We start from the raw sequence: 24,488 nt of genomic DNA, 5'->3' as shown, positions 1-24,488 counted from the left end.
AATTCACTCTCTTTCTAGCTAGTACTCTAATTCTCTCTTGATATTATTGTTCTTAAATTCTCAATTCAAGACTTTAAGTTAAATCATGCCCCGTACTTCTAGAGTGTGCTCATATGTTTGGGAACACTTTGAGGTGGTAGAAGAAAATGAAGAAGCTCAGAAAGTAAAGTGCAAGAACTGTGGTCTAGTCTTAAATCTTTGTCCAAAGTGTGACACATGTTCTTTAAGGAGGCATATCAAGAGTTGTCTTTAGCGTACTCCAGAAATTCGTATTTTAAGTTGATTTGAGACAATTTGTGTTATTTTAAAATTATTAGATGTATTTATGCTTAATGTTTTAGTTTGTTAGATTAATTTGAATTTTGAAGTATTATTAATTTATTATGCTTGAAAATTTAGGTTTATTTTTTTTCGTTCAATTTTATAAATAATTTGCCTATTGGTCTTATTAAATAATTTTTTGTAGCCACTTACTTTCTAATTTCAATTTTATAATTTTAAAATACAAATTTCAAATTTAAAACTTTAAACTTCAAAGTTTAATTCTAAGCCTTACAAGTTTGCAAATATTTAAGTATCAATAACATTTAATAAGAAAAATAAAATTTAATTTTAAAAAAAGTAGCCCGATCCGCCCGAACCCGAACGGGCCCTAAAAACCCGAAATTTCCCAACCCGCCCCCAACACATTATCCCAGCCCGCTAAACAGCCCGTCCGCTAACCGAACGGGCTGGAGTTTTTCCTGTTCAGCCCGCCCGATAAACACCTATAATATGCATTTCCAAACGCGAAACCGAATCAAACTACGGAAAGAACTTTATCGCATCCATAATTCCATATCCAGCTGCCAATGCGTTGCGTAAAACCTCACTTACTTGAGTAGCGCCTTTAGAAGATGTACAAACTGTTCCTTCGGAATATTTTTTGATTCACTCCAAAATCTAACATCTTTTAGCAAATACTAATTGCCAGGGATACCATTCAAAATTTAATAACTAGTTCAGGTAACATATAAATGTACTTATTGCTAGTAGCGAAATCAAGAATTTCACTTAAGGCTGTTCAAGATTTAATATATAGTTATATACACATCCGGAAAGCAGGCTACAAGTTCTTGTCAGTCTATCAACTTCACTATTTATGGTGATCGGCTTCAATCAAGATAGTAGTAAGATCAGAAAATTAAGCCCAAAGAATAAGTCTAGCCCAACTTCATTTTGAGCGGAGTGGCCCTGAATTCCGATCTTAAATCCATAAAATGGACCTCAAATTGGTCCTAAGCTACAGAACGTAGTGGCCCAGTGGATGACTTCTTTAGATTTTGTCTCTGATTTTAAATGTTTTGCAGGCAAAAATTTGAACTAATTTTTTGGAATTTACGTCAGGACGAAGTTCTCCTCGTCCCGACGTAACTTTGAGCAAGTTATGCCTCGTCAACCTATTCTTGTAAAAACTTAAACAATTACGAACATGGAAAAATGACACTATATAGTTTCTCTTAAAATAATATCGAAAATATATATATATATATATATATATATATATATATATAATACAATAAAAATATAAATTTTATACACTTTTACGATTATGAATATAAATAATTTTGGCTGCGGGCTAAAAGTGATCTTTGCCTCGCATCCTGAAATGATGTGCAAATCTCCCTAGGCCCTTAATTTAGAGGTCCAAATTAATATTGGGCCTCATCAACAATAAAGTCAGGCGCGTGAAACGACGACTCCTAGCAGTGCAATTAGATCCAATATTATTTCTTTTCATAAGCAAAAGTACTTTTTAATTTCAAAAAATGAACTTTACACGCACCAATTTTTTCCCGTCATTCCTCGATAAATGAAATTTCTCCAAAAAAAAAAAAAAAATAGTATAGAATTTTAAAGCCACTAAACCTAATTAAAGTAAAAAAAAAAAAAAAAAGTTGTCTGCCTCAGTCGCTAAAAGTAGTGCATTTACCAATACAACTGAACAAACAGTACTGTGAGCTCAGCTTAAGCTTTGTGATTTAGCTGTAACATACAACATGTAGCTGTACTTTTTTTAGAGATCCATAAATAAATTTAGCAAAAGAAAAATAAAAGCTTTCATCGTTTGCTCTGATCTTTGTCCTTTTAACAGCCATGAGAAATTCCCTTTTGTTTTTCACTTTCATAGCTCTTTTTATTGCTTATTTTCTATTTCAGGTACATGCCGCTGCCCCTGCTGGTAAGACCCATGTTCTGATTATTATTATTATAATTTTTTTTTTCTTTTTCGTTTGATGCTGGAATTGGGCTAATTTGTACTATATGTTATGGGCATGGTTCTATTGTTTTTGCAACTCAGGGCCGTTGATAAAGCACTTGAATTCTCTACTCAAATGGTCTAGGTCTACCTCTAAAACTCCCCAATCAGGTAAACCCCAGTAGAATTTATGTTAATTTGTGGGTTCATTTGTTATTGTGTAATAGTTGGAGGAGATGTTTAATTTTTCTTTGTCTTTTGTGTCGTTACAGATGGGAATATTCTTCAATTTGAAGATGGCTACTTAGTTGAGACTGTTGTTGAAGGAAATGAACTTGGTGTTGTTCCATATAAGATCCGTGTCTCACATGATGGTGAACTATTTGCTGTTGATGCTCTTAATAGCAAAATTGTTCGAATTACTCCCCCGTTATCTCAGTGTAAGCTTCTTGCCCTTTGGTTAAATTACTACAGTTCCTTTTGATTTATCAGCTGATTGCTTAATAAATCACTGACTGTGCAGATAGTAGAGCAAGATTGGTTGCTGGTTCATTTCAAGGTCACACTGGCCACGTGGACGGGAAGCCAAGTGATGCTCGTTTTAAAGATCCAAAAGGAGTTACCATGGATGACAAAGGAAATATTTATGTTGCTGATACTGCTAATTTGGCTATTAGGAAGATTGGAGAAGCAGGTGCTCATTGTTTGTGACATCTCGCCTTTAATTTGAAGTTCTTTGACAGACATATATAACATTTTTTCTTGGGTTACTTTTATGTGTCGAGAAATAACTAGGATTAAGTTACTGCATCCCCCCAACACTACCTACCTTAGAGGAGATTGGCTGTGCTTTACTTATGTACACAAAGCAAAAAGCAAAAAAATATCTTTTTTGTGAGTAAAGGTTTCTTAAGCTTCTTTCTTATTTTCAGGCGTGACAACAATTGCTGGAGGAAAGTCTAATGTTCCAGGATACAGGGATGGGCCAAGTGAGGATGCACAATTCTCAAGCGACTTTGATGTTATATACATTCGGCCAACTTGTTCATTACTTGTTGTTGATCGAGGAAATGCTGCTCTTAGGCAAATTTCTCTCAGCCAGGAAGATTGTGACTACCAGTACAGCTCAGTATCAACCATAGGTTTGAATCCTTTTAGAATAGTTGACTTCTTTGATCTTGAAATACTATGAATAGTATATGATATGTATATATAAGTGTTCAATATCCTTGATATGTATCTGATATGTCCACTTGGTATGAGAAAATGAATGTGGATGCATTGTTTTTCTTCTTGAAGAAAGTGTCAAGATTTGGCCACTTTCATTCGGTTTAAGTTACTGTTTGGCTTGAAATATTACTTCAATCCGAGAATTTTAGACTAAAATCATTGGAGTTGGAGAATTTTATGGTGACAAAAAGCACGTGGTGGGATGAGTTATAAGCCTTTAGCAACATTCTGACATGTTTTTATTTCAGGGGGGCATTGAGCACTTTCTGGTAATAACTAATTCTTCATCTTGAATACGAATGTGCCCGACATCAAAATGGGTTCTTATAGATGAATTGAGAGTGCATCGTCGGCTGCTGGCCTTCATCCGTTAACTAATATTAGTTTAGAACTTAGTTGTCTCCAATTTTGAGCTTGTTGTCCTTCATGGATGTCCCTGTGAGCATACCAGCATTAGAAGTATATAAATTAATATGTTAGTCCATATAAGATACTTATTTTACTCACAAGCTCTTTAGTTTTTAAACATGTGATAGGTCAAGGTAGTATTGGAATGTTAAACAAAACCTACCAAAATGTATCCTTCCAAAATATAAAAACGCTCTGCTGAAAGACGGACTTTTGGGCTCAATCAGAAAAAGTTGAAGAGTGGGAAGGAGAGAGGAAAAGGAAAAGGGCTTGTCACCTTGGTTCCCTGCTCTATAAGTGTCTCGCTAGATCCAAGCAAAAAAAGTATTAACACTTTCTACTACCCACTCTCAGGTTAAGAAGATGTGAAAATGGCATTATGAGAAAAGAAAAATACCAACTAGACTCACACTACTCATATCAGTACCGACCAATTAATGGATGGATTTACAGAACATTAACTATATTAAGTTGTCCTGTTTGTGTAATTTTAGATTTTTACCACTGGTTGCTCAGCGTGGTAATACATTGAATTGCATTAAGATGGTTCCGTTAAGTTCTATCTAACTTCATCTTATACTTGTGGCAGATATTGTCATGGTTATTGGTGCTATTTTAATAGGGTATGCTGCGTGTATGCTCCAGCAGGGATTTGGTTCCAAGATGGTGGGTGATTCTGATCCATGGTCTTCTTTCTAGCATTACTGTTGTGTGATTATTTTTCAACCATCAATCTCTTAATCAGTTGTTGATTTCTGTGTTACTCGGATCCTCCTAGAATGCCGCCATGTGTGTGTCGGTTCCTCCAAACATAATGCATTTTTTGAGGATCTGATACGGGTGCGGCGGTATTTTGGAGTATCCGAACAACATAGGTTGATTTTCATATTCTTGGCTGACCAATGAAACATTGGAATGCCTTTCAAGATCAAGTTAAATGTCCGTGGAGTTCTAAATTAAATAGAGGCTGTATTTTCTAGGAAAATCTGTGATTGCTTAGAAATATTACGTCATTTCAGTCTATAACTACGTCTTGGCATAAAGATTAAAAGTTACTCCGGCCCACATTGCTTCCAAGATTCTGATAGGACATACACTTAGTTGTTCATCCTTCAACTATTGCATACAAGATTGACTATGGCCTCAAAAACATATTGTAAATATTTTTCGTACTTTATATGAAACGATATGCTTGTTTAATCAAGCTGTTTCCTAATTGTGTATATTGCAGCAAGTACAGGTGGAAGTGGAGCAACAGGAACCTTCTTTAATCAAGGAGAAGCCCACTCCTGTTGTTGAAATTGTTAAAGAAGAACAGGAAGCAGGATGGCCATCATTTGGGCAGCTTGTCTGGGATTTGTCCAAGCTTGCAGTAGAGGCTCTGGGTTCCCTTTTTGGCTATGTCGTTCCACTGCACATTAGACACAAGAGCTTTAGTAGACCTGGACTAACTCCATTGAAAGATTCACTCAACATGCCTGAAGATGAAGTTGAGCCCCCGTTAGTCCAAAAGCAGAGGGCACCAGCGCCTGCTTCTGAGAGCAGACAGGTACCAACTGTCGGTGATAAATTTCCCGAGGGAAAGCCCACCAAGCTTAGGTCTAGTAGTTTTAAAGACCCTACCTTGTCAACCAAGCACAGGTCTTCCAGACGACATGAGTATGCAGAATATTACAGGACATCAGGTGAAGTTCCTCCATACGGGCACGTGAGGTCTAAAAGCCAGAAAGAAAGAACCAAACATCGACGACAAGACAAAGGTGTAGAGGCAGGAGTCGAGGCAAAACCTACTGAAATGAAACCAGTAAACTATGAGGATCCAAAATATGCTCATTACAACATGAGGAGCAAGTATGGAGACCCTTTCCCGCGTTATTCATGAATAGGCGACGAAGGATTTAGTTTTATAAGCGAGGGACGTGCTTTTTAGAGATGTATCTTTTTGTCATGTAAGTTGTAACTCTAATATTAAAGGAAGCAAGTCATCTGTGTTGTAGTACAAAGCGGGCCTTCACTTTTCATGTGTTAAATGTTAAGGATGCATCGGTCGTAGTCACAGATTTTCTCTTACTCTTCTTGAGAAGGAGAAGAGGGGGGGGGGGGGGAATCTTGAATTAGTGGTGTATGTATTGCCGGAGAGTGAAAGTAATAGGAAAAGGATGACACATTCATGTGATTTATGAGGTTGAAAGATGACAGCCGTGATATTATTGATGATCAAATACTCAACTAAACAGCCTCACAGTTTGTGGAAAGCCCTCTTCCCCATCCCTTAATGAAGCCAGCAGGTGAAACAACGACTCACAAGAAAGTGTATTACATTACATGACTATTGACTGAATTCATTTATCACTACTTGAATTAACATTTGGTTACATTTTGATGAATTTGTAGGACAACAACAAATTTAACATGCACACACACTCATAATTTATTTATATTCAGTGTATCTTAACTCGTGGCAGGTTATATGACTTATTTTCCAAGTTAATAACTCCATTTATTATTGACGTTATATACGGTGTATCTTTTGGATGGCATGATTCTTTTATATACTATCAATATATAAAAAGTTAAAGCTCTAATATCAGTGCACTCAGAAGTCAAATTGTCACTGGAAAAGAGCACTTTTATTGCTGAATTAAACCTTGTTATTGATGTCGGTAATGCAAAAAAAAAAAGAAAAAAAGAAAAAAAAAAGCTTATTGAAAATTCAACCAAACTGAAAATTAAAAACCAGTGACAGTTTTAACGTGATAATCACTAGCAAATAATGAAAAGTTCCTCTACCTGTCCACGTCCAATGTGATATTTTTTCACTTTCACAATGATGGATGACATGCCTATTTGTGAATCACTAAAACAGATTGTGCCATTTAGGAAATTAGCAAATAAGAGGAGGTGGTATGTACATAAAGTAATCTTTACTAGTATATCTATCGTGTAAACTATTTTTATTTTAATTTAACAAGAATGCACAAAGTGGATTTTACGGATATATTTTCTATGCAATACATTAGTACCTTCTGCTACACACCCAAAGTAAAGCTTCTCACAACTATTTCTTGGATAAAATTTTGATGGTAAATACCAAATATGATATTTGCATTAAATCAAGCAATTAATTAAGCTTAGCATTTAAAAGTTAAAGTGAAGATGCATATCACTTTAACTTAATTATTTGATACACGTATATACAAAAATATATGTCTTGTATCATTAGTTTGATGTAAACATATAAGTTTCCATCACTTTTAATTAATTAGACATACAAGTGACTACAATATGATCTTTTATGTTCAACTTTTTCAATGGTGAAAATTTGACCATTAAGCAATGAGTCTAGTGGGCAAAAATGGGCCTAGTCACGAGAAAGCAATTCAGAGCCAACTACCAACTGAACTTTCCTCTTTAATATTATCCATAGTCGTAGTATGGTATTTCAACCTCGTGACATTCCCCTAAATTACTCCTTATTGCTATTTTTTTACATCTCATTGCAGTTTTTGGAAAATTGTTTGTAAACCACTATGCATGGTTTATGTGTGTAACTCTACATGCTAAAAGATATTAAACATGGGTTGCAGCGGATCGTCTCACGCCAAGCCAAAGAGTCAGTCTTTTCTAGATTTAATTTCCTCTGTTTATTCTGCTTAAGTTTTGAATTAAAATGTAGAAATGCATATATATATATATATATATAACAGGAATTGTGAAAAAGATAATAAGAAAGCCAAAACCATGGAAGCATCCACAGCCAATAACAAGAAGTCAGTTGATGCAGCTAAGGGAAGAGTTTTGGGACACTGCTCCTCACTATGGTGGCAAGAAAGGTATTTTGCAACACTCAATTGAATCAAGTATATATATATATATATATATATATATATATATGCGCTCCACTCGCAAATTAACAGAAATCTTTTCTCCCTCTATTAACAGAAATCTGGGATGCACTTCGTGCTGCGGCTGAAGCTGATCTAGACCTAGCTCAAGCAATTGTGGATAGTGCTGGGGTCATTGTCCACAACACTGACATGACCATCTGCTTTGATGAAACAGGTACACTTATTACATGCACCTTCTTACATTCATAATTCACCATATTTTCAATTGAAGTTACTCTTCTTTGATGAGAAAATGATAAAGAGACCCTTGTGTTTTACCATTTCCCCTAAAATACTTCTTACATATATTTGGAGCACTTGTAGAAACTATAAGTTTGCAGCGCAAGTGTTGGGTGTGTATGAACAAAGTCTTAGCAAAATATATATATATATATATATATATATATATAAAGAGTTAGATACTCTTAACAGAGGCGGCTCAATGACAATGGGGGCCTAAATTTGTTTAATAATTTTAGATATTTTTATTGAAGTTCATTCTTTTTACCTTTTGGGATTCAATTTCTTCTTGACGATGTAACCAACCCCTTTAATCTTTGTTGAAATTATAACCTTTGATAAGATTTTATTAAGTTTAATTTTGACTTTTTCTTTTCACATGACCGCCAATATAACTCACTATGTAGCATTGCCTCCCAAAGTAACAATCATGTGGGAATTGTATCTACAAAAATAATAAATAAATGGAAAACTTACACAAGTATCCCAAATAAGTCTCAACTTACCAATCTCTAGCCATTAGTCATAGACTTACTAAAACTAGCCAAGTACATATAAAAATTGAAAAACCAAATAAACAAGGTTTTTTCTCTTAAAGAATCACATGCAAAAATCACCTTCCATATTTTTAAGCGTGATTAACAATATTAGATGCAAGACGGAAAGAAAATTTCATGGATGAGGTAGCAAATAAGGTGATGAAATAAAAAAAAAATACAATATTCCAAAATTCTAAGCAAAACAGGAACTTTTTCAATGGGTATAGTTGAAATTCAATGAAAACATATAGATAAGTCAATATACAAAATTTGAGGAAGATTGGAGGTGATTTGGACTGGTTTTGTATCAAAATTCGTAATTAAATCGAGTTCAAAAATTCTTTTGCGACACATGTATCACGCATGTATCTCACACACAGATATACATGGATATATATATATATATATATATATATATATATATATATATATATATATATATATATATATATATATATGTGTGTGTGTGTGTGTGTGTGTGTGTGTGTGTGTGTGTGTGTGTGTGTGTTACAAATATGATACATATGTGATACACAAATGATACACAGTATGATACACATATCATTTTTTTCATGTACAGTTTTTACTTCGAATTTTCAATTCAAACCACCTCAAAACTTCACCAAATCATACCAAAACTGAGATTCAAGCTCCTTAAGATGTAACCAATCTATTCTAATAACACCCACTCAAAAGAAAGCAAAAATTTAGCATTTTTTTGCTACAAATAGCTAATTGGCTAATATTAGTAATATTTTACGAATTAGCCAATTTTTGTAATTAGCTACTTATAAATAGACATAGCTGGTAGTTTCCCTAAATAAATTAACTATAGCCTTTTGCGATCTAATTAGCTTAAAGCGTACTTACAAAGATCTCGAAAGAAAATATCTTACAAAGTTAGAATTGTAAATAAAATTTATTCAAACTGGAGTAAGAAGAACTAGAAAGTAACTGTAGATTTAATTGCCTTTCACTTTCATTTGAATTTTCTCAACCAACTCCGAAAAAAGACAACATAAAATATGAAACTATGTTATTCATTCCTATACACTATTTGAAAACTTATTACGAAAAATGTTCATATTTTGGTATTTACCCGACCTAAACACATTTTAGTTATAAAATATATACAATCCACCTTAAAAGGCTCTCAGTCCATTATTTGTACCTTCAATCAAGGGATTTAGTTACACAATTTTCCTTTTTTCTCTCACTTCCCTCTTCTTCTCTCCAGATTGAACTTATATTTAGAGATTTAGAGAATTTAATCCCTCAGATCTCGAGTACCGTCACCCTCTCTTTCTCCCCATACCTCATCTTCTATTACTTCATGGCAAAATATAGAAATCACCACGCTTACTATTTCATATGGCAAAATATACATACCCAAATCAACCAGACTTTGACGGAAGAACTGCTTAATGATATAGAGAAGAGATATGAAAACAACAATAAACCTTTCATCTCACACCCAACATGCCAGATAAGGATTAAGATAAAGATCTTAGGGGGCATTGCTCCATCATGTGCTACTCCTTTGGGCTATAGGCGGAAAATGGCTAAAACAGTAACAAACGTGCACGATATAAACGGGCATGGGCGAAGATTTATACAATTCACATAGAATCCATTTACCCACCTCGTTATCTATACATCCTCCGAAGGTGAGAGGAAACTTTATCTGGGCAATCGTAATTTGGATATAAGCATATACTTAATTAGACTAGCACGTACAAACATAACAAAAGATACCTATTAGTACAATTTTATAAAGCAACTAGTAAATTTGCCGCGCGTCGCGCGGTCACAAAAAAATTAATGAATATAAAAAAGTCCTTTATAATTTTAATTCTATAATTTGAGAAAATTACAGTACATACATATACACGCACCCACTATATTGGTACTTTATAAAGTTTTTTGTAGTTTATGATAAACGAAAAAAAAAAGAATAAGATAAAAGGAGGAAATAAAAAACATGAAAATGGAGAAGAAGTTACAAATCCAATTTTTTTGACACACTACGTAAAAAGAAGAAAGAAATGTACGATTCTTTCCTTTCATTTTCCCTTTTATTTCTCTTTCCTTCTTTTCTTCTTTTTCTCCCTCTAAGTTATGTTTTCCTCCATCATTAAGATAAACTCCTTTTTTGTTCTCCTAATTTATTTTTATAACAGACATATAAATAATTGTGCAAACTACACTATTCCATATAAATATACATGCGCAGTTTCTATATTGGTATTTTTCAAATTTTCTTGTATTTATGATAAACCAAAAAAGAAAAAGAATAAGAAAGAGGGAGGAAATTAAAAGCATGAGAAAGCAGAAGGAAGACACAAATCCAATTTTTTTGACACATTACAAAAGAAGAAAGAAATGTACGGATTTTTTCTTTTCTTTTTTCCCTTTTGTTTCTCTTCCTTATTTTCTTCTTTTTCTCCCTCTAACTTACGTTTTCTGCCATCAGTAAGATAAACTCATTTTTTGTTCTCCTAATTTGCTTTTGTAACAAACATCTGAATTTATAAATCTGCAAACTACACTATTCTATATAAATACCCATGCACAATCTTTAGAAAGGCGAGATTATCATTAAACATAACCAATTGAAAAAGAAAGATTATACATGACCAACATCCGCCAAGATTTCAGGCTGTAAATATCTCTCCTGAATCAAAAATAACAAAATATGTTAGGATATTGCCACAAAAGAGAGATTGACGTTAAAACTGACCAATTAAGAAGGAAAAATTATACATAACCAACATGTGCCAAAACTTCAGACTACAGATATGTCTTCTGGACCTGAAAAAATCAAGTATGTTAGGATATATTTTTGAAAATCTGTGCAACTAAGAGTGCTATCCTATAAAACTATAACAATTTTTAAGACATATGCAATCATGAAAATGAGTACAAAGAAAGTGAGTGAAAATAAAAAGTATAGAGGGAGAAGAGGGTGCTGGGGAGAAATATATAAAGATGATTAATTACTAATTAAAAGATAACCACATTAAAATGTGAGTGAAGGAAGAAAATAAATACATATGTTTAAATGGGGAAGGAGAATGAAACTAATAAGAAGGAGAGGAGACGTTAGGATAGAACAAACGTTTCTGGAAAAAGTATAAATGGTAATTAAGAGGAAAGAAATTCATGACATATTAGACTATTGAAAATAAAATAAATGAAAAAATGAGGGGGAAAAAGTCAAAAAGGAGAAAAAAGATAAATATAATCCTTGGCCAAAGAGAGGTGCCAAGTCATCTTCTTTTTTCCCTCAATTATATTTATATATAGATTGTGAGACAAGTAAATTTCTTTTGTATATTTTGTATTTGATTTATACATAATAATTATCTGTTTTACAACTTATTTACAACTTATCTACAACTTTCATAAATTTTTCTATCCAGTTAAATACAACTACAATACTATACAACTTAAATACAATTATTATATAATTTTATATAATATAGTGTATATTTTGTATCTGCTTTATTTTCATACAACTAATTATATATTATACAACTTATCTACAACTTTCATACATTATTTCTACCCAGTTATATACAACTATAATATCAACAACAACAACATCCCAGTATAATCCCATAAGTGGGGTCTGGGGAGGGTAATATGTACGCAGACCTTACCCCTACCCCGAGGGGCAGAGAGGCTGTTTCCAGGAGACCCTCGACTCAAGAGAGCAACAAGAGACAATATATTAGTACTATCAATAGGCTCATAGTAAAACATATAATACATAACATAAAATAAAAATAACAACAATATAAGAAATATAGGAAATACGAAAATGATGGAGAAAAGGATGTAAGGTATACTAATATCCAACAGATATAGCGCTGCATCAGTAGCATCCTAAGACTAACTCCTAAATGGTTAGTCTCACTCTAGTGCGCTGTATTAATATTCACAAACTACCCTCTAACCTACAACCTTAATGCTCGACTTCCACAATTCCCTGTCAAGGGTCATGTCCTCGGAAATCCTAAGTCGTGCCATGTCCTACTTGATCACCTCCCCTCAATACTTCTTAGGCCTCCCTCTACCTCTCCTCGTGCCCACCACTGTCGGTCGCTCACACCTCCTCACTGGTGCATCAGTACTCCTCCTCTGAATGTGCCCGAACCATCTGAGTCTTGCTTCCAGCATCTTGTCCTCCATGGGGGCCACGCCCACCTTCTCTCGAATATCTTCATTCTTAATCTTGTCCATCTTTGTATGCCCGCACATCCACCTCAGCATTCTGGATATTTCATACAACTCAAATATAATTTCTATACAATATTATTCAACTTTCATACAATATATATATTTTTTTTTATAAACAACAAATATAATTTACCTACAATTTTACTACAACTTTACTACAATTTCGTAAGTATAATGTATGTCATGTCATCGTCTTCTTCTTTTTCTTCGAGTTTCATTCTGAAATTTAGTCAAAATCAAGTCTAATCTTCACTAAAATACCCTCAAAATCGAGATATAAACTCCAAACAATATTCCCAATTATTTGCAACAACACCCAATCCAAACAAATAATAGTTTTTGAAGAATTCAAAGATTCAAAGCTTTTTAATGGCTGTCAATGGTGGAGAGCCAAACACCTTCAAAATTTATTGATTGACAGTTTCAATTTGAACACCAATTGTGCAAAATTACTGGAATTTGAATACCAATTGTTGCAACACCTTCAACTTTACATTACTGGAATTTCAATAAGCATGGAATTGCTGCTCTCTTTCCCTTTGTTCTACGTTACTAAAATTTGGGATTGAGAGATAGAGAGAGACGTAGAGAGAGAGAGAGAGAGAGAGAGAGAGAGAGAGAGAGAGAGAGAGAGAAGCGCATAAGGGAGAGAGAATAAGGATGTGAAATAATTTATTTCTAATATAAAGGGATACTCATTTAATTCATAAAGTGTAAATAATTGGTAAATTGTATATAGAATGTACAATTAAATAGAAATTTGAGTAGGGAGGGTAATAAAGTTTCAAATAGTGTATAGGAATGTAAAAATTCCTATTAAAAATAGGTGACAAGGTAGCAAAAGGTGGTTACAAAAATTTCTTATGGGGCCTTTAATTTTGTGAGGCCCAAAGCAATCACTTTAGTGGCCTAGGGGTTAAGCCGTCTTTGACTCTTAATGGTGTGAGACTTTTTGAGAAAAACTATGCGAATTTGTCCCAAAACGAATAATATCACATCAATGTTAAGAGTATCTTTGAGCCGTTTTACCAACAAGAAGCACATCAGCGTTAGAGCCATACAACAAAATAAAAACTAGAGAATTGGGTTAAATGCATCGGAAGAAGCCCGTTTGCATGGTTCACATGCTTCTCACGGGCCAATTCCGTGAAATATAAGTATTTTCATTGTTTTAAATAGGGGTGTACAAAGGAAACCGAAAAATCGCACCAAATCGATAATCCGAGTCAAACCGAGAGAAAAAATCCGACTATGGTTTGGTTTGGTGTTAGAAAAAAAAACCCGACCATAATTGGTTTGGTTTGATTTTAACTAAAAAAAGTTAAATCGAAACCAAACCAACCCGACGTTACATGTATACAAGTTTTAAAATATTTATACATAAAAATAATTATTGTAATGTAATTTATAAATATTTTTTAACCTTTTTCATAGTTCTCTCTTTTAATGTATTATTTCAAGCTTTGATTTAGAACTTTTGAATGGTCAAATATGTTTTATAGCCCATAAAAATTAGTGACTCAAATAAATTCCAAAGCAGAATCAAATCAATAAAAATATTAACAAAAAAAATTCAATTCAATACTAGGAATGACAATAGTATTGGATATTTATTTTCTTAATTTTTCATCACTTTAGATAGTGAAAATACATAACTTACTTTTAATATTATTTAGTCATGTATTTAATACTTAGTACTTATTAGTCGTACTTATTTTAACATAATTTACTACTTTTAGATTATATTTATTTTTATTATGGCATATTAATTAAGAATATTTATTTTATGCGATTTGTTGACTATTTTAGTATAATCATGACTCATCTCACATTATTTTGTATTATTTTATTGGTTAACATCTTATATAGTTTTATCCTACTAGGACCTAAGAAATATTAGAGCACGAATTATAAATTTTATGATATGAAGATCTTGTCGAAAAAAATCCGAAAAACTCGACTTTTGTTGGTTTGGTTTAGTTTATAGATTTAAAAATCCGAGACAATTGATTTGGTTTGGTAATTGAAAAACCCGAACCAACCCGGTCCATGTACGCCCCTAGTTTTAAACATAATAGAGACCAAAATTTCTCGATTTTGGTAAACATAAAGTACTAAAACTGCTCATATGTATAGTTTAAGGACTATTTTAGACTAATCCCAAAGATAACGAACTATAATTATTTTTCTGGTTATTTGATAGCTAATAGAAAACTTTGTTGCAGGTACCAAATATGAACTACCGAAGTACGTATTGAGCGAGCCAACGAACATGATAAGATACGATTGAGAAGATGAATAGTAGTTGAAGCATATGTTGTGTAATGTTCGTTTTTTCACAGTCTCAGTTTGGTTCTGTCACTTTCTTCTACCATCAACTATAACGTAATTCCACCTTAGTCGCTACCACATAACCCCTTTTTAAGTTTAAAGTGGCGAAACTGAAAGCACCAATTCCTTTTTTCGTTCATAGTCCAAATTAAATTTGCTAGGAATGTTAGGAGTTGGGATTCACGTTCTACCCAGTATTTGCTTCACATTTACTGGAACACTGAATAATTGGATGACGATTCCCATATTGAAATAAGTGTACAAGCCAACATTTTTCAAACTTTAGGTTATCTAGTGCTTTGGTAAATGTTATGCAAAGGAAGATATGGTATGAGGGCTTAAATGCTCTGCTTCTTACACGGTAAATTATTTTTTTTTCTTATTTTGACATGAAATTGACAGAGTGGCAAAATCCTAACAGGACAAGTGATCTGTCATAACTCAATGCCAATAAATCCTTCGGGGTGGCCGAGTTGGTTGAGCAAAAGACTTTCCAAATGGGAGATCTAGAGTTCGAAACCACTTGTATACCTTCTCTATCGAGCCCCTCGCACGGGACTCAATGCCAATAAATCCTTCGGGGTATCCGAGTTGGTTGGGCAAGGGACTTTCCAAATGGGAGATCTAGAGTTCGAAACCACTTGCATACCTTCTCTATCGAGCCCGTTGCATGGGACTTGCCTAGTGTGAATTATCCTTCTGCGTAGTTTGCGGGCTATTACACGGGAGCCGGGTTTAGCGGTGGATTTACCTTGTAGCAGCGGTTGAGGGTTCCTTGTTAACCAAAACTCAATGCCAATAATTTCACCTTCTTGTTCTCTGTATTTCCAAGCAATTCGCACATAGTTCAACACTTTAATGATAAAATTAATTTTGTGCCTATACTTTTTCCGGTTTTCATTTCCTTTTAAAGCTAACTGCCTAACCATTTCCCTTTTTTGCGCTGATTTATCAGGAAAGTTCTTTTCATTTTTTCGAAATTGTGAGACTAGAAAGTTTCATTTTCGTGGCTCATTCATGCTAGTTGGGACTGTTAAGAATAACAATATTGTTCCTGGATTGAATGAATGCAATTTCAAAACCGTCAAAAAAGGTTAGCCATAACAAACTCAATCAAAATGAACAAACATTTCTAAATCTCAACTCCTCTCCACTTCACTCCTCGTACTAAATCCCATAATGACTGAAAACTTCAAGCAGATGATATCAAAATCATCATTTTGTCCGGCCGAAAATATCGCCGGCAGCGATGATCTCTTAAAGGAAATTCTCTTACGATTACCCGCCAGTTCTGTTCTCCGTTTCAGTTGCGTCTCCCATCGCTGGCGTTCCTTCATCTCCGACCCTTATTTCCGGCAACTCCATTCTCGCCGGAGCTCCGCCATTACCGACGGCCTCTTCTTGTTCCGTAAATCCGACAAGAAGTACCACTTAGACCACCTCTTTAATTTCTCCGACACTAGTAAAAGAAAAGTTGTCCCTTCTAATATCCGCACTTTTACAGACAGCTTCCGTTCAGTTGAACCGTTGCACTGTTGTAATGGTTTGTTGTGCCTTAAGCTTCTTCAACCTGATAATGATGACGTGTTATATTGTGTTTATAACCCTCGTACAAATCGACACACTAATATTCCACTGCCTGATATTAATGATGAAGAAGAAATTGTGTCAATGAATTTGGCTTTTGATCCGAAAAGGTCAAGCAATTACAAGATTATTTGCATTGTTAAAGAAAGATTAGGGTTTTTGAGGTGGTTGACTTTTTCTAATAATTGGAAGGAATCGGGTCAAGGGGTTCGGGTCAGAGGAGAGTATTATTTTGGGAAAGGGGTATTTTTGAATGGTACTATATATTGGACCAGTAAACATTCAGCTTTTGTGTGCTTTGATATGGATAATGATAGTCTGAAAATAATGCCTAGTACTTCTGTTCCTGAGGGGCGTAACGGAAGAAAAATTAAGTATTTTGGTGAATCTGCTGGAAATTTGCATCTTATCGAGGAAAATGTGCTTCGGTCCACATTGCTCAATGTGTTTGAATTGGAGAATGATTATTCAAACTGGTACGTGAAATATGTTGTGGATGTTGATGATCTGACTCGTTTGTTTCCTCTAATGGTGATTAATGAGCCGGAGTCTCTTGATGTTATCGGTTACCAATTTGATGTGCTGTGTTTTGTTGATGGTGAGAAAGATGGGAAGACGATGCTCGTGTTGTCATTACCAGAAAAAATGATCTCTTATGATATCAAGAATATGAGTATTAAGGAGCTTCTGAATGTGCAGCTAGAAGAACTTCATCTCAGCATTGAAGGTTTTATTGTGTACAACTATAAATGGTATCATGCTTACAAGCATGTTGAAACACTTGCTCTTGTTTAGTTACTCTAATTAGCTTTTAACCTTAGTTGGATTTTAGTAGGATCAATATTTGATGAAATAAACTTAGCTTGCTATTTGTGGCAATTTGACTTTGTGTGAAATGTTTATGCCCACACAAGATCAGTGGCGGAGCTAGAAGCCTTAATAGGGGTTTGGCCGAGCCCAATAGCTTTTGCTCAAATAGTATATTTGTGTTAAAAAATTCAATTTAGAACCCACTTTGTAGCTTTTAAAATTGTTGTTCTAAACTTCAGAATCCATAAAGTTGAAATTTTGGCTCCGCCTATGCATAAGATGGTGTCAAGATTTTGAGTCAATGGATGCAGAGTATTACCGTATCCATTATTTTTACAGATTACCTCTGTCACTGTTGAATTAAGCTACAACCTTTTATCAACCAAATTGCCAGAGTTTTTCTTTGATTTATGGTTCAATTGAGTCATAACTATAGTAGTACTACTGAAGTAATCTTGAAATGCCACTGATGCACTGTGGTTATGTGGAGGGTCTAAGGTTTTTTCTTTTCTTTTTATCCCAACATTATGTATTTATATTGATAGTTTATGTGCATCTAAATTCTAAGGATAGCTACCAGTACAAGGTAATTGCAATCTGCTGCACTACTTCTATCCTTAATGCAAGATAGAGTCTTGTTTGTGGACTGATGCAGGACATTTATAACTGTAACTTAAAACACACACACACCATGATACTAGAGCGGACGGAGCTATTAATAATCAAGTGCTAGTAGTTGTTTTGAAATGAAACTGCAGATTGGTGGAAGCATCAATAGTCTCAGATGCAACTTGAGAATTCCCTTCGATTACCAAATCTTACACTCAGGATTATTCTAATATTCTTACTAGGTCATTTACATTTCCTCTGCACCTAAAGAGAGCTCAATGCAGGACCATTGAAAATGTAAACCTCATCGTAACCCTTCCTGAACGACAAAAAGACAGACACATCAAATTACTGGAAATTGAGGTGATTGCTAACTAGGAATATCAAAATGCAGAACATCTTACCCAGCCTTTCCACTATAAGTGGGACTGTAATTGTAGATAAGGCTGTCAAGTACTTTTTGAGCATCCGGTTTATTAGAAGACTTTCTTGCTTCACTGCATTGTAAGATATATAAAAGAAGAGAAAGCTTGCAACCACAAGTACTATCTTTGAAAAAAAAACATCTAACTGGTTCAGTTTACTTGTGAAAGACATTGTGGCGCAAGAAAATACTCCTCTGAAGCTTCTGCCTAGTCGTTTCACGAAAACATAAACTCTAGTTCCATATTTGTCTAATGTGTTTCATTTTCTAAGTTTTCATTGTGATAATGCCATGAATTGAAACCAGATTCTCCTTTCCTTGGAGTACAAAAGGCTATAATAAGCAAAAGAGGTGTACCTGACAAAATAGTTGGCAACGAGTTGAGTCACTTGAACTGCATCCTCAGAATGTGGAATTGCTGCTGATCCCCATTCAAAAGCACTTTTCTGCAGTAATAAGAACAGTTAAGCCAAATAAATTTTACTCCATATAATTCTGTTTCGACTTTCACATTTAAGCTAAGTTCTGCCCTTCCTTTCAAGGAAATATAGGAGAAGTTCTTAAGAGAGTATACTACCCAATTTAGCTCCTAACTAAGGAGATCAACTAACAACTTTTGTTGTCATTGCTGTTTTAGATGAAGTCTCTAAAGGAAATCGCGATACAACAGAGAAACAATGATACTACACCAATTTAATTCTGTCATTAGATCATTTGTGAGACCTATCAAGTAAGAGTATCTCACATCGCAATAAGTTTAGAGCTGAGGTAATAGAGCACAGTTTGGAAGACTCAGAATGTAAGCAACAAATTCAATTACATTTACAATATGCTATCTTGGATTTAATAAGACGACAAATAATCATAACTATCCATATTTCAGTAGAAGATCATGGTACCTCTGGGTGCCACTGTAAAGCAGTTATGGGATAGTTTTCTGCTTGAAGAGTAGAAACAAAGACCTGATTCATCAATTAAGAATTTAGATGATCACTCATTGTGTTGAAAATTACAGTTCCAAAATCTTTACGTTCGATAAGACTTAGAAAACACTCATATGTATGCCAAAAGGGGAGGAATTGAAGGAGGCAACTGAATATATAGACTATATATGTACCTTGTTGCGTGTATCTGTGCTAGTAGTCAACATAATGAAAAAGCTAGATAGATCATCATTTGCTTGAAACTTTTCTGGTGATAAACCATACTGTTGTATGAGGGAAACATAAAAGGATCAGTCACATTGAAGCATTTTACAAGTGTCAGCCAAGAAGAAGAAAATAAATAGACAAACTATTGTCATGATCTCACATGGAAAGATGTATTGTTTTCCCAGTGTCACTATAAATAGACAAACTATTGTCATGATCTCACATGGAAAGATGTATTGTTTTCCCAGTGTCACTATAAAATTTTCAGTGCTAAAGAACTGCAAACACATTTTCTAGGACTCACCTTGTTTCTTTGTAGCACAAGGCATTCCTTACTCAACTTCTTTATTAATGTAGGTGGGAATCTGCATCAAACATATTACCCAAAATAAACAACCCTCCTCTACATAATGCAAAATGCAATTTTCCACAGTTGTCAAGAAAATTCAAATCAAACATACTACTCCACTTTTGACTAATCACTATTCCAGATGTCTAGCTCCTAATCACTTAATTTAACACACCAGTATACAACACAACTGCAGTATTGATCCATATTTGTTTTCGGTCCTTGGTTAATAATGACATTGGCAAATAACTAGTAAGTAATAATTAAAATTAGAAATACCTCCCAAATACTGTATCTTCAATATTCACGGTTTCCACGAAATGAAGTTTAGATGCCTGATTTGATACACTGAATTTCTCAAGAATATTGTTGTCCTGTTACAAAGGAAGTCAAAAAATGGAAACAGCAACTGTCAGAATTACTCAATAGCTAAAACAGCCTTAATAAAAATGTAACAATTTTTTTCTATAACTTATTGAGTTTGAAAACCAAGGTGACAAATAATGTGATACAACATATTTTCATAGAAAAGAAAAAAAGGACAGCCCGGTGCACTAAGTCTTAATTCCTGAATTACCTTGGAGACGATCATCATCAAAAGCTCAAATCCGAGGTTGATAGCGAGGAGAGGGAAATGTTCACCGGCATCATTCTTCTCCAAAACTTTCTGTAATTATCAGGAAGAAAAATATAGAAATATTAGAACATATTATAGTTAAATTGGTAATTTTCTGTTAACTCAGTTTCAGCTTCCTTCAAAAAATTTCTCTAATATGACAGATGAGAATTATTTACGAAATAGTGACAAATTTACTTCAGGATAAATTTTCGATAAGGTAAGTATTTACCTTGAAAATTGCTTTGACAGTCTCAAAATATTTACCCTTCCTCGCCCACCCTCCTGGGAAGATCACGCCATTAACTAGATCAAGTTTCTGCAAATAAACATCGACGTTAGCAACTTATGGGAAAATGAAAGATCTTTCAAAAACTAGGTTCCAATTTTTTTCTTTTTTTCTTTTTCAGGCCAATAAATATGTCAGGGTCATAACTTGGAAATATTTGTTGGCCTGAAAAAGAAGAAACTGAACCTGTATATCTAGTGACCGAAAATAAATTCCTATATCTAGGATTCTAGATTATATGTACTGTATAAATTAAGAACTATTTACAATGTTTGGTATATTCATGCTTGACTTATGCATGACCCTTTCGTTAAAACTCATTGTTATTTGCTATTTTCCAGTCTTTATTGGATCATCTGAATTTAAGAAATTTTTGTGTGCAGTTTTCTTTAGTGACATCTTTTGCTTTGACTAATGTGACCTTTTTTTTAAGACCTCCTGAAATTAGTCGTGGTGTGCGTAAGCTGGATCAGATATCACAGTTATTTAAAAAAATGACATTTATATAGTACAATCTGTTTACCAATTTATTATTTATATCTGCCATAATTACTCGTGCAGACTTCATTAAGAATTCCAAACACAACTACTACTAAATTTACTATCCTAAATTTTGGGGAAAAAAAAATCCTAGATGTTTCAGTCTTTCGGACTTATAATTACTAACAAGGGAAAATTCAATTGACGCAAGTTGGGTGAAGTTTCTTTTTGTTTTACAAATTAATAACCCAAAATCTTACGCTTTTTAGATCCACAAACATTTTGAAAAACGTTCTTCTTTTTTTTCTATTTCACGACAAAATAATTTAACGGATATCAAAGTGGGTCTTAAGCAAATCTAATAAAAACTAGAGACTAGAAAAGTACATACATGATATACAAATCTAAATAATAAAATATTGCAACCAAAACTTTTAGAAGAGGAATTAGGAGGAATTAGGAGGAATTTATTTAGTTTGAGGTTCGTAAGCTTAAATACTTCCCCTTTACTAGCATGTCACTTAAAATACACTACTTAATTAAATTTGACGTGATGCCTTTTGCCTTTCATACTACTACATTAATATTTTCTTCCACATGCTACTTATACATTAATAGGTCAAGGTAATAGTTTATACTCGATATGCGTTTAATATAACATATATAGTATCATATAAAATATGACTATAAAGAGTAATAACCAATATTGTTTTATAAAATAAAAAAATTAAATACGATGCAATCATGCAAAAGCTTTAATTAAAATAGGTGACTAAACTTGATTGAGAACTTGAGGAGAATCGTCAAACAAAAGTGGAATGACCCTAGCACCAGCCGACTCGACAAACTTGACATACGAAGCAGCAACGTACGAAACGCTGGTGGAATTAACTATGCGACCCGAGGCTCCGTCACCGGGATGGCTAATAATCCCGATCACTGGCCGGTAATTAAGTCTAGGGTCCGGCACAGGACAGCCGGCGGGGACAGACAACTCCGACGACGACTCAATGGCGGTAGCCACTACCGCCACGAAAAGAGAGATAGTGATGAAATAGTAGTTCGACATTTTTTGTGAAGATGACGATATTCTAGAGTATACACTATTGAGTTTATATAGGAAAAGATTAACTTCTATGCTCTAATTGTGTTGAGAATTTTTATATTATCAGTCTTAAAATTTTGTACAGAACTTAGAAACATAGATCAATAGACTTATCTGTAATTAGCACTCTATTTTTTGACTACCGGTACGTACTTATGTTATTGTCGCATGCAGAGACGGAACTAGCCAGGTTCTGCCGAACTCAGTCACTTTTGTTTAAGCACTATATTTATATTAGAAAAATTATTAAATATATATAAATATTTAATTGTGAACCCAATAACTAGAATGAACTATGAGTTCCGTGACAAGTCCAGAACTCATAATCTTCAAATTCTAACTCCGCCTAAGTCACGAGAGCACTCTCGAGAGAAAGTACATACGTGTAATTATTGAATATGGTAATAGGCCCATGAAAAGGACGCTGCAGTTTCCATCGTTTTCCTTCCTCCCGTGCAGGGATACGGTGTTTCCAGAATCACTACAGAGTATATTTGCACGCTTCTTTCGTTCTTTTCTGAACTCTGAAAGCATCTATTTCAAAGTCATCACCAGCGGTTCCTTCACTATTATGAGTACATGACCGTACTTGAGTGGTTACAAATTTAACTTATACACGATACTATTAATGATAGTGAAAAATATTAAAGAAACGATTGATAAGTTATTTCCGCAAAGAAGGGAGAATTACAAAAATAAGACGTTTTTGTGACACTGTTGATTTTTTTAAACAAAAGTTTCTAGAAAAAAGTCCTATGTCAGAATTTTAAAATACGTTGGACAAGATTTTTCCTGATTCTCAGAATTTTAAAGCACACTAGAAAAAGCTTTAAAGCACACAACAATTATGCTGATCGTTAGGATTTTGCCACAAATCCTAACTGAACGTACACCAGCATTTTTCAACATTGTGGCTGAAATCATCATGACAATTGTGTCATACTATTTGGTGCTTTAAAATTTTGGTGCTTTACAGTTCTGGGGAGGGGGGCTATTTTCTTAACAAAAATTTTAACAGGGTCAAAATATATATATAAATAGTGATTTTAAAAAAGTTCATCCAGCATAACTTTTAGATAAAGAAAACCACACATCAAAGCTTAAAAGTGAGTAATATATATATACCATTATAGAATTTGAATTTTTGAAAATCACAAAAGATACATATATAAAGTTGTGTTGGATTTGGATCCGGGTATCGGGTCGCTCCATGAGGGCTGGACCAACCCATTTGGAAAAGAAAGAATTTTAAAAGAGATAGGGTTTAAAATAACCTCTTTAAAGAGATGTTACTACATGTTTAAGTGTAGTGGGACTCTTCAAAGAGGTTACTACACGTTTAAGTGTAGTGAGAACAATTTTCCGATAACTGCTATCTTCCCTCTCCATATAAACATACGCTTTCTTCTTTTCTGAAAGACAATAAAAAAAAAAGAGTGGGATCACAATCAACACAATAAGACATTTAGTCCGTGAAATTCTAACTTTGTTTCCAAGAGATTCAAATTTCGACTTGGGGTAATTCTTTTGGTGGTGAGTTCAACAATTCTTCCATTGCGTTGACAGGTACGCTAATGTTGTTCTCGCACCGCAATTGTTTTCATTACATTGGTATCAGAGCAATGGTTGAATGATCCAGTTATTCATGTAAATTGTTTTGAAATCGTTGTTTTATAAGTTTAGGTTGAGATTTTTTTTGTTGGCTAATTTTTGACAAGTTTCAGAAAAATTGTTTATGATTTTTTTTGGCTTTTAGGCCATAACTTATTAAACATTTTGCCGTAAACTTATATAATTATGTTCTACTCGTTTTGAGCTTTTCAAACATATATTATATGTGAAAAAACATATTAAAAATGAGTGAGATATGATTTTTTAAAAATTGGCAGTTTTTGACTATTTTTCTGACGAAAAACTGCTTCTGTTTTCAGCATTTTATCCATAACTTGTTA

General features: G+C 33.9%; 4 protein-coding genes across 4 annotated transcripts; 3 read left to right on the top strand and 1 right to left on the bottom strand.

Annotated features, from left to right (window-relative positions):
- The first annotated feature begins 1,982 nt into the window (after nucleotides 1-1,982).
- LOC104249297 (uncharacterized) lies at nucleotides 1,983-5,880 on the top strand. The gene is made up of 7 exons (XM_009805692.2): nucleotides 1,983-2,221; nucleotides 2,342-2,410; nucleotides 2,512-2,679; nucleotides 2,763-2,933; nucleotides 3,172-3,381; nucleotides 4,467-4,543; nucleotides 5,109-5,880. Exons 1-7 carry the CDS (start codon nucleotides 2,137-2,139, stop codon nucleotides 5,757-5,759), a joined length of 1,431 nt encoding a protein of 476 aa, XP_009803994.1. The 5' UTR covers nucleotides 1,983-2,136; the 3' UTR covers nucleotides 5,760-5,880.
- Nucleotides 5,881-7,321: 1,441 nt separating this feature from the next.
- LOC104249295 (uncharacterized) lies at nucleotides 7,322-15,459 on the top strand. The gene is made up of 4 exons (XM_009805691.2): nucleotides 7,322-7,490; nucleotides 7,585-7,710; nucleotides 7,820-7,939; nucleotides 15,011-15,459. The coding sequence occupies exons 1-4, from the start codon at nucleotides 7,454-7,456 to the stop codon at nucleotides 15,073-15,075; spliced, it is 348 nt and encodes a 115-aa protein (XP_009803993.1). The 5' UTR covers nucleotides 7,322-7,453; the 3' UTR covers nucleotides 15,076-15,459.
- Nucleotides 15,460-16,139: 680 nt separating this feature from the next.
- On the top strand, nucleotides 16,140-17,586 carry LOC104249294 (F-box protein At5g07610-like). Its single transcript, XM_009805690.2, has one exon. It carries the CDS (start codon nucleotides 16,296-16,298, stop codon nucleotides 17,496-17,498), a length of 1,203 nt encoding a protein of 400 aa, XP_009803992.1. The 5' UTR covers nucleotides 16,140-16,295; the 3' UTR covers nucleotides 17,499-17,586.
- A 640-nt stretch (nucleotides 17,587-18,226) lies between these two features.
- On the bottom strand, nucleotides 18,227-22,529 carry LOC104249293 (gamma-glutamyl hydrolase 1-like). Its single transcript, XM_009805689.2, has 10 exons — nucleotides 22,210-22,529; nucleotides 20,895-20,981; nucleotides 20,624-20,713; nucleotides 20,326-20,420; nucleotides 20,002-20,062; nucleotides 19,664-19,753; nucleotides 19,446-19,508; nucleotides 18,904-18,992; nucleotides 18,527-18,619; nucleotides 18,227-18,441 (listed from the first exon to the last, which is right to left on the bottom strand). The coding sequence occupies exons 1-10, from the start codon at nucleotides 22,498-22,500 to the stop codon at nucleotides 18,387-18,389; spliced, it is 1,014 nt and encodes a 337-aa protein (XP_009803991.1). The 5' UTR covers nucleotides 22,501-22,529; the 3' UTR covers nucleotides 18,227-18,386.
- Between the last annotated feature and the right edge of the window lie 1,959 nt (nucleotides 22,530-24,488).

This window comes from Nicotiana sylvestris, chromosome 7, assembly GCF_000393655.2.
Source record: "Nicotiana sylvestris chromosome 7, ASM39365v2, whole genome shotgun sequence".
Lineage (NCBI taxonomy): Eukaryota > Viridiplantae > Streptophyta > Magnoliopsida > Solanales > Solanaceae > Nicotiana > Nicotiana sylvestris.
This window is presented reverse-complemented; position numbering and strand designations above follow the sequence as displayed.

Bases quoted from the DNA above. Each gene is read 5' to 3' on its own strand.
- LOC104249297 (XM_009805692.2), top strand. From the start codon at position 2,137: ATGAGAAATTCCCTTTTGTTTTTCACTTTCATAGCTCTTTTTATTGCT. The intron at 2,934-3,171 runs GTGCTCATTGTT...TCTTATTTTCAG, and splicing joins TAGGAAGATTGGAGAAGCAG to GCGTGACAACAATTGCTGGA. The intron at 4,544-5,108 runs GTGGGTGATTCT...TGTATATTGCAG, and splicing joins AGGGATTTGGTTCCAAGATG to CAAGTACAGGTGGAAGTGGA.
- LOC104249295 (XM_009805691.2), top strand. From the start codon at position 7,454: ATGGGTTGCAGCGGATCGTCTCACGCCAAGCCAAAGA. The intron at 7,711-7,819 runs GTATTTTGCAAC...CTCTATTAACAG, and splicing joins TCACTATGGTGGCAAGAAAG to AAATCTGGGATGCACTTCGT. The intron at 7,940-15,010 runs GTACACTTATTA...ACTTTGTTGCAG, and splicing joins CATCTGCTTTGATGAAACAG to GTACCAAATATGAACTACCG.
- LOC104249294 (XM_009805690.2), top strand. From the start codon at position 16,296: ATGACTGAAAACTTCAAGCAGATGATATCAAAATCATCATTTTGTCCG.
- LOC104249293 (XM_009805689.2), bottom strand. From the start codon at position 22,500: ATGTCGAACTACTATTTCATCACTATCTCTCTTTTCGTGGCGGTAGTG. The intron at 20,714-20,894 runs GTAAATACTTAC...TGATAATTACAG, and splicing joins CTGTCAAAGCAATTTTCAAG to AAAGTTTTGGAGAAGAATGA. The intron at 18,993-19,445 runs GTACCATGATCT...TTATTACTGCAG, and splicing joins CTTTACAGTGGCACCCAGAG to AAAAGTGCTTTTGAATGGGG.